The sequence below is a fragment of the Sodiomyces alcalophilus genome, assembly GCF_042370955.1.
Source record: "Sodiomyces alcalophilus JCM 7366 unplaced genomic scaffold ACRALscaffold_2, whole genome shotgun sequence".
Taxonomy (NCBI): Eukaryota; Fungi; Ascomycota; class Sordariomycetes; order Glomerellales; family Plectosphaerellaceae; genus Sodiomyces; species Sodiomyces alcalophilus.
Genome location: NW_027263533.1, coordinates 4,530,345 through 4,542,329, shown reverse-complemented (window position 1 = coordinate 4,542,329; position 11,985 = coordinate 4,530,345). Strand labels below are relative to the sequence as shown.

The 11,985-nt window shown below is 54.3% G+C and overlaps 7 protein-coding genes across 7 annotated transcripts; 3 read left to right on the top strand and 4 right to left on the bottom strand.

Moving 5' to 3' along the window:
• Positions 1–67: 67 nt before the first annotated feature.
• ACRALDRAFT_2017632 (uncharacterized protein) lies at positions 68–598 on the bottom strand (the record flags this gene model as incomplete). The annotated part of the gene is made up of 5 exons (XM_071019890.1): positions 68–153; positions 187–255; positions 285–312; positions 355–534; positions 566–598. The coding sequence occupies 5 exons, from the start codon at positions 596–598 to the stop codon at positions 68–70; spliced, it is 396 nt and encodes a 131-aa protein (XP_070877741.1).
• A 14-nt stretch (positions 599–612) lies between these two features.
• Positions 613–3,440, bottom strand: ACRALDRAFT_1061846 (uncharacterized protein). Its single transcript, XM_071016491.1, has one exon. It carries the CDS (start codon positions 3,028–3,030, stop codon positions 1,270–1,272), a length of 1,761 nt encoding a protein of 586 aa, XP_070877739.1. The 5' UTR covers positions 3,031–3,440; the 3' UTR covers positions 613–1,269.
• Positions 701–1,152, top strand: ACRALDRAFT_207853 (uncharacterized protein; the record flags this gene model as incomplete). The annotated part of the gene is made up of 3 exons (XM_071022338.1): positions 701–966; positions 1,049–1,099; positions 1,143–1,152. 3 exons carry the CDS (start codon positions 701–703, stop codon positions 1,150–1,152), a joined length of 327 nt encoding a protein of 108 aa, XP_070877740.1.
• A 478-nt stretch (positions 3,441–3,918) lies between the features above and the next one.
• Positions 3,919–6,756, top strand: ACRALDRAFT_207851 (uncharacterized protein; the record flags this gene model as incomplete). The annotated part of the gene is given in 19 exon segments (XM_071022337.1): positions 3,919–3,968; positions 4,048–4,063; positions 4,097–4,188; positions 4,309–4,399; positions 4,419–4,717; positions 4,759–5,159; positions 5,195–5,269; positions 5,332–5,389; positions 5,460–5,478; positions 5,521–5,610; positions 5,676–5,782; positions 5,849–5,916; positions 5,946–6,023; positions 6,067–6,086; positions 6,194–6,348; positions 6,384–6,437; positions 6,469–6,615; positions 6,643–6,709; positions 6,742–6,756. 19 exon segments carry the CDS (start codon positions 3,919–3,921, stop codon positions 6,754–6,756), a joined length of 1,902 nt encoding a protein of 633 aa, XP_070877738.1.
• On the bottom strand, positions 6,397–8,024 carry ACRALDRAFT_1061845 (60S ribosomal protein uL16). The gene is made up of 3 exons (XM_071016490.1): positions 7,802–8,024; positions 7,116–7,500; positions 6,397–7,035 (listed from the first exon to the last, which is right to left on the bottom strand). Exons 1-3 carry the CDS (start codon positions 7,844–7,846, stop codon positions 6,800–6,802), a joined length of 666 nt encoding a protein of 221 aa, XP_070877737.1. The 5' UTR covers positions 7,847–8,024; the 3' UTR covers positions 6,397–6,799.
• A 284-nt stretch (positions 8,025–8,308) lies between these two features.
• Positions 8,309–9,202, top strand: ACRALDRAFT_1068957 (60S ribosomal protein eL30; the record flags this gene model as incomplete). The annotated part of the gene is made up of 6 exons (XM_071017618.1): positions 8,309–8,346; positions 8,572–8,681; positions 8,746–8,789; positions 8,854–8,892; positions 9,048–9,083; positions 9,140–9,202. The coding sequence occupies 6 exons, from the start codon at positions 8,309–8,311 to the stop codon at positions 9,200–9,202; spliced, it is 330 nt and encodes a 109-aa protein (XP_070877736.1).
• A 774-nt stretch (positions 9,203–9,976) lies between these two features.
• ACRALDRAFT_2063718 (uncharacterized protein) lies at positions 9,977–10,772 on the bottom strand (the record flags this gene model as incomplete). Its single annotated transcript, XM_071022022.1, has 2 exons — positions 9,977–10,430; positions 10,522–10,772. Coding segments are annotated over 2 exons (705 nt in total), but the record flags the coding sequence as incomplete, so codon positions are not given.
• Between the last annotated feature and the right edge of the window lie 1,213 nt (positions 10,773–11,985).

Sequence of the window (11,985 nt, the reverse complement as noted above, 5' to 3'; positions counted from 1 at the left end):
CCTTTGGAAGCACACACCCGCGTGCCGAGGTGCTCTTCCCGAGGTGCTGGAGGGTTACCGGGGCGCTTTACCGGCGAAGCAGGCCACTTCGGTTCTGCGGAAACTGGAGGACGTGCGGATGAGAGGTCGCAAGAGGAGCATGGTCGGATGAATCTTGTCACGTTGTCATGAATGTAAGAGGGCCACGAATGTCTGTTAGATGCAGCATAGCAAAACATGGATGGACCAGAGAACTGGATTGGTTCTCCTTGCACGCTTCACTCCGGAACATGACCCTAGACCACGCCAGCTCTTCGTAGTAGCAAGGATCAACTATCGATGCGTGGCAGTTCCGTGCCGCCTCTTACAACTAACTGGGGAAGCCTTTATAGGGATGCCGTTGTCATCATCGCCAGCCTGTTCTTGCATCATTGCATTGCTAGCAGTAACCTGTTTCAGGCTCCATGCTACGTCTCGCAGCCGAGTGCCCATAAGACGCAGGGCTAAGCAGTATTCCTTGTTTTGCTCCCGGACGAAGGGAACGCACGTCTCCGGCTATCACGTCATGTTGCAGGATGGAAGCAACTGACCTCATGCAGGTCTCATTCCCCTTTCCCATGGGAGGTTAACAGTACCTTCGGCAGACAAGGTAGGTAAGGCAGTTACCTTATGGACCGAGGCAGCAAAGAGTCGTTCCATTACAACCAGGCAAAACCATGCTATGTCCTTGCAGACGTTGACCTTAATCGAGTCGCCGTCTCGCCGTCAAGTCAGTCACGAGAGCCAATCCGATACTCGGATCAGATTGGATCAGGTGTTCGAAATTGCTTCATTATCATCAATTGAAGAAGAGATGTTCCGTAAGCTCGGTCCAGCGGAGAAAGGAAAAAGCGAAGAGCTCAACAAGGACAACATGTTCATACGAAAGCCGCCACTTCTCTCAAGAACCCGCCCCCGAATGGTCTTCCACGTCTTGCGCATGCTCTCGTGAACTCCTCGAGCTGTTTCCCCTCCCATAGGCCCTTTCAGAAAGAAAGAGGATCCCAGAACAACACCTGCTTTGCATGAGATGCCTCGACATGGTCCCAGATGAATCCACCCCCTCTATGATGATGACCCTGTCAAATCGCCTGCTTTATCGACAACTGAATTGACGTCCCAAGTCGTTGGTAATGAATAGAGCCAAGGAAAAAAAAGAAAAAAAAAAAAAGACAAGAAAAGAAAAAGACTAAAAAAGGCTCCATAATTGAATCGTCAAGGCTCCCAGGTCACATCGCTCTCTCGCACACCTCACCAGCTACCCATGGGACCCGTCGATCCGCCAATCACGGAACCGGTCCCCAGAGAACCGCCAATGTCCCAGTAGTGCCGCGACGACACGCTGCTCCGGCGCGCCGAGCGCCTGGTGCTCTGGCTCGCGCAGCTCGACGCATGCCGCAGTGCCGACGGGCTCTGCGGCGCCGTGGCCTTGAACGCCCTCCGCTCGGCCGCCGGCCGCGTCCGGGCCACCAGGGGATGGTGCTGCCGGACCCGGGCCGCCTTGGCCGCCAGGTCCTGCGTGCTGCAGGTCGCCAGGTGCGAGGTGCCCGACGTGAAAGCCGGCGCAGAGGCCGTGTTGGAAGTGAAGCGCGAGCGGAAGTAGCGAAAGACGAGCTTGACGTCCAGGTCCCGCTCCCATTCCTCCTGCGTGAAGGCGGTGGTCTCGTCTCGGGGAACGGTCGTGGACGTGGTCTGCGCGGAGGCTTCCGGGGCGACCCCTCCGCGGATATGGGGCATGTCGAGGGTCTCGGAGGGAGCGGGCACGGTAGGCTTAAATTCGGGCATCTTGGCGGACACTTCGTCGGCTCCCCGGGCCGTGGAGGGGGAGCTAGCTGCCGTCTCCGGGATGACAGGTAAGCCGGCGTAAGGGATGGGCATCTCTTGCATTCGCGCGTATGTCGAGAAGGCACCAGGATGCGGCGACAGTTGGTTGATGAGGAAGCCCAGCTCTCTCGCCACACGGTCGAGTATCCGCATCTGCCACGGTGACTGGTCCGCCGTAGGCGGTGAGTTGATGGTTGAATTCGAAATAATGGCAGAGGTTCTGGGGGTGGATGAGGGGCCGTCGTCCTCTGGGTCTGGCATGGCTTCGCCGAGCAGAATGGAGAGCAACTTGTCGTCGATCCCGATGAGGTCCTTGATGACCTTGCGCGTGATCTTGGCGAATGCGCCTCTGTCTTCCAGGGGCTGCGGTGTTGGCTGTTCGTGCCAGTCCATGCTTTCCTGGTCTGCCTGTCCAGCAGCATCGTAGCTTCCGGGATTGTCCGCCTTGGCCTCCTTGGTCCGGCTGCGACGTCGGGTCGAGTGGGACGGTCTCCTCCCCCTCGTTTGTTTATGTATTTCTTCCAGCAAAACACGACTCTGTTCCAACCGCCACGCTTCGATCCTCTGCATCTTATGTGCCTGCTGCTCCTGCTCTTCTTGCATCTCCAGCTCGGCAAGCTCGATACTCTCCCTCCTCCTCCGAACTCGCCGCGGATTGAACTGCTCGAACGAATAGATGTGGTCCTGGACCTCCGGTGTCCCTACATGCGGGTCTAACCGGAACGACCCCAGTCCATCGTGGGTTGGGAACACGGTGGCGTCATGGTGTTGGATAGGAGGTTGCTCGTCGTACGGGCTGGCGAGCGTGCGAAAGCCGGGCAGATGGCTGTCTAGGCTATCGAGCTCGGCATCGTCGTCTATCGACTCGTCGTCGATGGCAGCCGAGAGGATGGCAGACTGCCTAGAGTGCGCGTCCTGATTTGAACGGGAGACCGTGTTGAAGCTGCCCAAATGGCTGATCTGGGACCGTCCTGGCGTCTGGATGGATTCGCCCGCACTACTGAGGTACGACGCCGAGGTCGTGGCATCGGCAGCAGGCGAGAAGAGTACCCAAGTCTGGGATTCATCGGGACCGGGTTCGCGTCGCTCTGAAGACTGAAGGTGAACGGGATGTGTTGCGGAAGCCCTGTCGTCGACAGGTTGGATGGCTCGTCGTACCGACTGTTGGGTCGGCTGATGGAATGCCATGGTGTCACCTTCTGGTCGGTGTTTCCAGTGAGGCACGCTTTTCCTTGTCGTGGGAGACAAGCTGGGAAGGTGTTTGAAGCAGAAGTCGGCCTCGAATCTAAAAGGGAGGTTGGCCCTTGGCTGGGCGTTCTTTTGATAAGGGGGAGGCAATCTGAATGATAAGGAGCACCCCTGGGTACCTACCTATAGGTAATAGGTAGGGTAGTCACGCGATAAAGAGGGGGGACCTATATGGCGTCACACTCCCTAGGTAGTATCAGGTACCTGCGCAAAGTCTCAGACGTAGGGAAGGTAAAGAAGGGTGGGCAGAAAAAGGAGACGCTACTCGATTATGTGGACAACTAGGCTCTTGGTGGTCTATAAGAGAGGCGGTTGCAACCAGGATGTGACTGACAGGTAGGAACGGTGAATGGGGATGACACGGTGACCAGCAGAAGGGGGAGGAGCCCCCAACGATGTGTACGTACATATGTACACTAATAAGGTACATGGCATGTACAGTGGGTAATTAGATTTGGGCCACCCGCGCGCGAATGGGGTCGGTGGATCAGCGGTGAGGATGTCGGGTGACGTGCAACAAGGTACGGAATACGTATGGAAAGGGGCCGCCCAAAAGTACATGTACCCGTCGACCAATTTTACGCGTAGTCGGTCAGAAAGCCCGCTTACCCGCTCACATCCTCACCCTTATAATTAGGTATATACAACGTACATTTAAAGGCGCGTTTTCCTAAGGTAATATCACTGTCTTTTTTTGCCAAGGCCTACCCCTCCGGTTTTGCTCCGTTCGCTCTTTGGGACGACAATAATAGGCGAAATTGGAACTGTTTAGGCGTCCTACCTAGCCTTTTTGTTTTGTTTTCTTTTGGCTCGGTGGTTCGGCGATCAATGAGAAACCCCACATCCTCCACTTTATTTCACTCGAAGTTTGTCTCCTTGTATGGCTACAACACATGTTATAACTCTGCCCTATTATAAGGTATTCCCTGGATCGTTGGCTTCATACATTCCCTGAAGCCGGCATCGCTTCCATGTCATCGGTTAACCGGGAAGTCTCAATCGCCAGATCGAAGATGTCATCCAGCTCTGGTCTCTTTTCACCAACCGACTCGGAATACGGTCCTGTCTCTTACCTCCCGTGGGCTACCATCTGGAGAAGTAAGATAGAAACGCGCGATGCTATCGGATGCTACCGATAGTAGAATCGGATTACTATCATACCTATATATAAATAGCTGCCTATTAACACATCGGAGCTGAACGGCCGATCGCGTGAAGTCACGACAAGCTGGCCGTCAAGAATGAATCTTGGGATTGTCTCTCTGCCCTCGCTGCCTACCAACGACTACGCGATGTCCAGGGCAAGCTGGTGCCACGGCTGATCACAGCCGGCTGCGGCAGGAGTACAAATCAGATTTCGACTGGGGGCGCGCGAAGTGGCAGCACGAGCTGGAAATCTCTTTCGCCCATCCACTGAGATATTCAAAGTTCGCCAAGCGGAAAGACGAATGAATGAGCCTTTGACGTTGAATACACACCGTATTCCCCTCGCTGTAGTGGGGCCGGCCCCCGCTGGCGTGGCCGCCAACCCGGGATCACCAGCACAGGGCCCGCATTTTGGGCGCGTGCGTTCCCGGGGTGCATCCCATAAGGCCCAATATCTGCTAAGACGAGAACATTTCAAGGTGTCTTGTACTTTTGGCCTAACGGTCAATTGCCTGTCCGAAGTTGTATCGACATGGAATCAAATAGAGTGTCAATAGACCTGGGGATGGCTTTCCTTCCACTTACGCCCTACTGGTCACCATCTGAAACCGCCCCTCGCAAGGCGGCTGCCCACCTGCTGGTCTTCTACTCCGAACGGTCGGCGACCCTGACATTAGTATCATCAGGCGTTTGTAGGCAAGGTGGTGTCTCCTGGGCACGATTTTATAGTCCTTACTCAAGCGACGATGCGGCGGCGTCTACGACCCTCGGCGCGAGAGAAATCCAATGCATACCTACGGTGCATACCTACCTTGGAGAGTCCCGCATAGATTCCATAACCGCCATCATAGGCTCATCCTCCCTTACTCGGCCCTCGTCATCTGAGTTCGAGGTAGATAACCATGTCGGCCAGTCCGACGAGGGTGAACACGACGCGCGAAGAACAAACTCGAGAAAGTAACCGTGCATCTTGCCATCGGCTTTCTCCATCAGGCCCTCAACCTGTACCTTCTGCAAGACGGGAGCCACAGAGGTGTGTCCACGGGTAAAACGTAAAGAGGCATGGGCGAGCGTGGCGGGGGTTCACAGCTTCAGTGCACAAGACGACGGGTGAATCTACAAAATGGAGCAGCATGCCCGCGGATGGCACATGGTACGCCCGTACCTGGTCTTACTCGAGGTTAAGAGATCGTTCAACTATAACTATCGACGGAATCGGCTAGTATCAAAATGATGACCTCGGTCAGTATCTTGGCGAGGCGTTAGTTACCTGGAAGTCTCTAGCCGCGAGTTATTAGGAAGAGGAAGGAAAACACCTTCCCATCCGTCACCGTCACCTCTGCCCGTCTTGTGCGTTTGATGCAAATGTTTGGGGTGTCTTTTGCAGTATCTTCCTTATCGCCGCAACCAATACCTTTTCACGTTTCATGGACTTCGAGCTCGGCACGCATTACGCGGCATACATCGACGTCAAGGATGACACGACCCAGAGAGTTGTTACCGAGGACGAAGACAAAGACACATTCGTCCATATGGGTAGTACGAAGTGGATTAACCTTCAGTCAAATCAAGGGAGACGAATCGACCTTCGTCACACCCTCTCTTTATTAAGGTGGCATGATATGAACCAAACTTTGCGTATCCAAGCTGCAAGTAGCTTGGTAGAACTCGAGGAAATTGGTGATATCTCTATGGAGGAGAGCAACTAGGCTCAGAGGCCGACAATGGTGCCCATGATAAGCCGGGGGAAGTAGGCATCATTCTTTCGATAGACCGCGTCCCGGCCAGTTGACGGCCTGGTCATATTGATACCTATACATATTCCTGTAGCTGGTGGTCTCCGTTGCCAGGTAGGACCCAAATAGAGCAATACCCTCCGAGATAATCCGCAGTAGGGTGTGTCCCATAGAAAATAGGGCGCGGGATAAGCCGAGTAACAGACTGTCCGAATTAGTAGATTTTTGACGTCTCCGACGGAGCCGAGTGTTTGAAGAGGCGTACTTGGCTTCAGGCTGGACTGTTCTTGACATGGCAACTACGAATACTGATCCCCCGGCTCTTAGACCCAGACCACCATATCACAGACTACATAATGTTTACCGAGGAATCACGGTGTTGTACGAGGTAATATTACCAGTGGTGTCAAGTTTCTGGTCTCAAAATGGTGATAAGGAGCTTCTACTTCATGTTCGTCAGTCAATGTGGTTAATGTCTGGTCACGGCCACCTCGAGTATGTTCTTTTGTTTTCTGTCTTCATCCTCTTTCCGTGACAGGACGGACAGACTAGGGAGTCACCAAGTGATGCCGGTGGATTCTTCATCCCATGTATCACTTGTTTGCATCCAAGAAATCACGGACAACTCTCGAGACTACATGACGTTGAGGGAGCAAAGCGTATCTTAAAGTTCGTCCATATTCATGCCATGGGAATGCGGCTTGATCAAATTCCTATCTGGACCCTACCGCAGCAAGGTCACCAAACGGGACCTGCGATCACACTCAAGACGCCAGCCATGTGAAAAAGAAACCCCACTTTCCCTTAGCGAAACATGATCCCCTCGTCTAAGCCTCCGTCTCGAAAGCGGCGGGGAACCTGCGCATGTTCTCCTCGAGAGGACCACGGTTGGCAAGGAACTGGACGTAGGCACCGTCGTTGATGACACGACCGGCGGCCTTCTTCTCCAGGTACTCCTCGCGGCGAAGGGGGGTGAAGCCCCAGTTCTTGGAGACGATGATCTTTTGGCGGCCGGGGAACTTGTAGCGGGAGCGGCGGAGAGCCTCGATGGCGTGGGCACGGTCTGGATGACGTAGTCAGTAAACAATGTCCACTGCGGGATAATCCGATTCCACGGGAATCAATTGAGGAAAAAAAACATACTGGAGTCACGAGTGCGGACGCTCATCAGAACCTGGCCAATGTTGACACGGGCAACGAGGCCGTTGGGCTTGCCCCAGGCACCACGCATACCGGTCTGAAGTCTATCGGCACCAGCGCACGACAACATCTTGTTGATGCGGACGACGTGGTAGGGGTGGGCGCGGACACGAAGGTGGAAGCCCTCCCTGCCGGTAATCTTGACGAGGTACTTGTTGGCGCAAATGCGGGCGGCCTCGAGGGCCTCGGAGCTCAGCTGCTCATACTCGTCGGAAACGAGGTGGACGCAGAGAGGGAAGTCGTCGACGCTGGCACGCTTGCGGCCAAGGTCGAAGATGCGAATCTTGGGGTCGGGGACACCACGGTTATACCGGGACTTAGGGAACGGCTAGATGAGAAAACACGTTAGCGATGATATTCTGAATTTTTTCCCCCGTCTTTTCCCCCCCCCTTCATTCCATTCTTTTGCCGACACCTAGCCCAGGCCCAGCCACGCATTATCCGCTATCGCTCCACGATTTCCAATATGGCTAATTTCCTCTTCCAGGAGAGAAAATCATCGTTTTTTTTATGATAATCGGATGGCGAGCGCTCGAGGAAATGCGGACGGCCGTCAAAGTGTCGATTGAAGGCTAGGGCTAGGCGGGCAATCGAAATGCAAGAAGGTTCTGGGGCGCAAGTGCGCTCACCTTGTTCTTGCAGTACCGGTAGCAACGAGCGGGACGGCGAGCCATTTTTTCGGTATTTGCTCGAGATCTGGTATGGGTTGGTTGTCTTTTGGTAGATGTCCGGAGGAAGTTGGGGGGAGGGGGGCCGTATATATGATTTGTATGTATCTCCAACGGACAACAATGAGTGGGCGGATTGGCTCAAGAACCCGCTTTGCTTAGAAATTCAGCACCTTGGCTGCTGATAAATTCAATAGGTGGCGGTGGCAAGAGGTGGCCGTCCTCGTTACCCGATGCGGGTCATTAGGGCTCGCTTTATCAGTAAGCCTTATGATTGGTCAGCAAACTGCGATTGGGGTATCGTTGTGGGGCAGTGTTTTTGGAGACCCACCCACTTGAATTCCAGGAATAATCCCAACATTCGAGCACGAAGCACAGGTAAATATTTCTTCGTCGCCGACAACATCCTCGAAATACCGCCCAACGACCGACTCGACACCCGGACTGCTGTCACTAAAATCCGTCACAATGGCACCCAAGAAGAGCAAGAAGGACTCCAACACTATGTATGTATCTGGGCTTCTTCTCACCCTGTTCCTCGCGCGTGAAATCTGTCGACACGACGGCGGTCGAATCTCCTGTCCCGGTGGCTGTGCATGGCATTTGATATGAGAACGAGAATGGGAGACATTGCAGTTGCTTTGTTGATGCCGTCGTCACGTCTCACAAACGATTCACTATGCGCCCGACGAGAAGAGTGTACACCCGGCTGACTTGGAGGTTCTGAATAGCAATGCCAAGCTGGCGCTTGTCATGAAGAGTGGTCGGGTCGTCCTGGGTTACAAGAGCACTCTGAAGACCCTCCGCAGCGGCAAGGCCAAGCTGATCCTCATCGCTGGAAGTTAGTTGACCTCTACCGCTCTCCTATATGCGTCAATTTTCTGACCGAGGGCCTCGCCATGCAGACACTCCTCCCCTCCGCAAGTCCGAGCTTGAATACTACGCCATGGTATGCTTTATTCCGCGGGACCTATTTCCAATGGGGGGGATTACATCCGCTAACAGTGACGTAGCTTTCCAAGGCTCCCGTGCACCACTTCACTGGCAACAACGTGAGTTTACCTTTTGAGAATCCCAAGCCTGGCCTTCGGCCATTGGCTTTCGTTGCTATCGGCCGTGTGGACATCCGTCCCTCGGCCTGCCCAGCGAAGAAGCCTTATCCAAGGCTTTGGAGGGCTATTAATTTGGCTGACTTACACCTTTCCAGATCGAGCTCGGCACTGCTTGCGGTAAGCTCTTCAGGGTACGTTTTCGCCGAGTCCCGCCTTGTAACTTGAATGATCACTGACGTGCCACCAGGTTGGTGTCATGGCCATCACCGATGCCGGTGACTCGGACATCCTCAGCGACCAGCAGGCTTAAGTGCATTGAGATGTGGGCTAGTAACGGCGTTTGGGAATTCGAGTCGAGGACAAGAAAAGCTCGGGCATCACGGATGTATCTTGTTGCATGGACTAGACCATGTATGAGGTTTTATACCCCTCTGGATGCAGTTATCACTGCTCCCATTACGCACAATATGATGACCAATGAACTCGCCCGTTTGCATCTGTCTGACATCCCAACGCGTGATACGATGGTTGAAATCGTTCTTCGTAGTGTTCGCCTGGCTGAGCCTCCTAAAAACCCATAAAAACCACGTCAGGTTGTGTGTCCCGCTGTGTTCTATCTTGCCTAGAGCCTGCACTACACGCTGATTTATGTGGTATTCTTTTTCTACAACCAAACCCAGGCCCGTTACCGCCTTGGTAACATTGACGGATTACCGGGGAATGGTATGACACGAATTGCAGCCTCCATTGTGCGCCAGTCTATGCTGTACATGGAGTCGAAGTTGGTCCGTCTATAACGCAATAATCAAAGAATAAGAGTCGCTCCCGCTGCCTGAAATAACCTAGCAATAAAGGGGAAGAAGAGAAGCCGAGCTGGTGTCCGTTTCCCCTCGGCTACCATCACACATTTTCTATGCCGCATTGTAACTCTTTATGATGAAGGGGATGCCGTTGGCTGGGCATTTCGGCGCTTTCGCATGAAATTGGGCAGCTTGGGCACCTGCCCCAGAGATGACCTCGACGGCTTCTCGCTCCGGCGGCTCCCGTCATCCTCGGCGGCGGTTCCACCAGAACGGTCAATGCGACAGCAGCAGCCCATGATGGCGTGTATGAAGAAGGCGACGATGACCATGACGGAGGCGATCCACATAAAGGCGAACATGCGGACGCCAATGTCGGCGCGGAGGTTGAGTTCGGACTGGGCGGTGATGGCGAACTTGGCGACGACGCTCATGGCGGTGCCGATGATGCTGGCGACGGTGACGAGGACGGCGGCGAGGAAGGCGACGATGGCGAGCGGTAGGGACCACCAGCGGGAGCGGAGGGCGACGGGGGTGGCGAGCATGAGGAGGAAGGCGAGGCAGATGCCGGCGAGGAAGAAGCCGAACATGATCTGCTGGCCGATGCGGAGGATGGTGAGAATGGTGTTGATCTCGGCGGGGAGGGCGATGGAGGCGCCGGAGAGGAGCTGCTGGGTCATGATCTCGACCGGGTTGAACCACCAGCCGGCCGTGGGCGGGGAGCAGTCGGTGAAGCCTCTGTGGCGGGCGAGCGTGGTGGGTCCGTCAGTCGTCCGCGTAGCGCATTAGAGAATCAGATCGGAAGGGGAAGAGGTTCGTGTTGACTCACTCATCGAGGTAGCCCTGGCAGAAGTTCCAGAGACCAACCTGGTAAAAGTCGTGGAGGCCGAGGCTCCGAGCAATGCTGTTGAGAAGGACGGCATTGGGGACGGAGACGGGTATGACCTCGGAGACATCGAGGCGGAAGAAGTAAATGTCTGTGAGAACGGGCTTGATGTAGGTGTTTCCCACGAGGACGAGGATGAGAAAGGCGATGGCGATCAAGTAACAGACGGCGGCGACGATGACGCTGTTTCGCCGCGCGTTTTTGGCCATGGTTGGAGAGGAGCGAACAGAAACGAAAAAGGCGGCGACGCGTTGTGAGGAGGGGAACCCAGTGTTGAAACTCGTCGTGAGATGGAACGTGAACGTTGACTTTTCGGTGGGATAGGGCAGGCCGGCTGCCGGTATGACAGCAGACGCCCGCCGGGTGATTCGACTCGATGGGGTGGGTGATGGCCGGACAGCCGTACGAGAACTGAGACGAACGATGGGACGAGAAACGGGATGAAGACGAGGGTATCTCGAAGGTCTTTGGAGATATGTTTTGAAGTGCCGTTGCTGTTGAGGAGCGAAGGTAGTCGAGGCGAGACGGTGGAAAAGTTGTCAAAGTGGTAAGTGGCCGTCGGTCCCAGGTACAAGAACACACAGATCAGTGTCTTTCGTGATCCTTTGTCCTCTCGCCGGGACTCTGGGCTTTCTTTTCACGCCCTCAAGAGCCAGGTGTTTAAGCGTCCCCTTGTTGTGGATGGGAAAGAAAAGGAGTCAAGATGACAGGGTCTATGCGTTGGGTACGAAGTACAGTACATACATACGGAGGTACCTGGTCTGGATCTCAGCACTGCCCCATAGACCCATAGAGGTGACGTAGCGCCACAACAGCGCGACGCGATTATAGGCTGGCGTCACGCCTAATAGTGAGAGCTCAGCCAGCTTACGGTACTTGGATTCAGTCCAGAACCTTAGGCGGCTGGTTATCAGCCTTCCCCGAATTGTAGTTCACATTGTTTCAGGGGAGTGTAGTGTGGCCGTAACAAAGTACACCTACTCCATTCGAATAGGTTCTTTCCCCATACCTTGTGCTGTCAGCGACCTTTCTCAGTACCGAAAAGTTGACAAGAAATTGGATGTTGAGCGCCGGCAGCTCCCTAGCTCATAATATCACCAGGGTTACGGGATTCGTCCGATCTGTGCGGTCCCGATTTTCCGCATAAATCGTAATCAGGGTGGTTAATTTTGCGTCGTCTTACAGGATTGGCCTACACGTCGACATTGTGATAAACATTGGATTCGAAGACATTAAGACATCAGGCCTAGGATGTCCATTTTACAAGCTGCCTGGCGCACGATGGACGGAGAGAAAGAAGATCATATTCCCTTTTTGCACCAGCCGATCTTGTCCATGGACAAGCTTTCGATCCCAGTATGGTAAACGATGTGCACTATTCGTACACCTTAGAGCGGCTGGGTATTA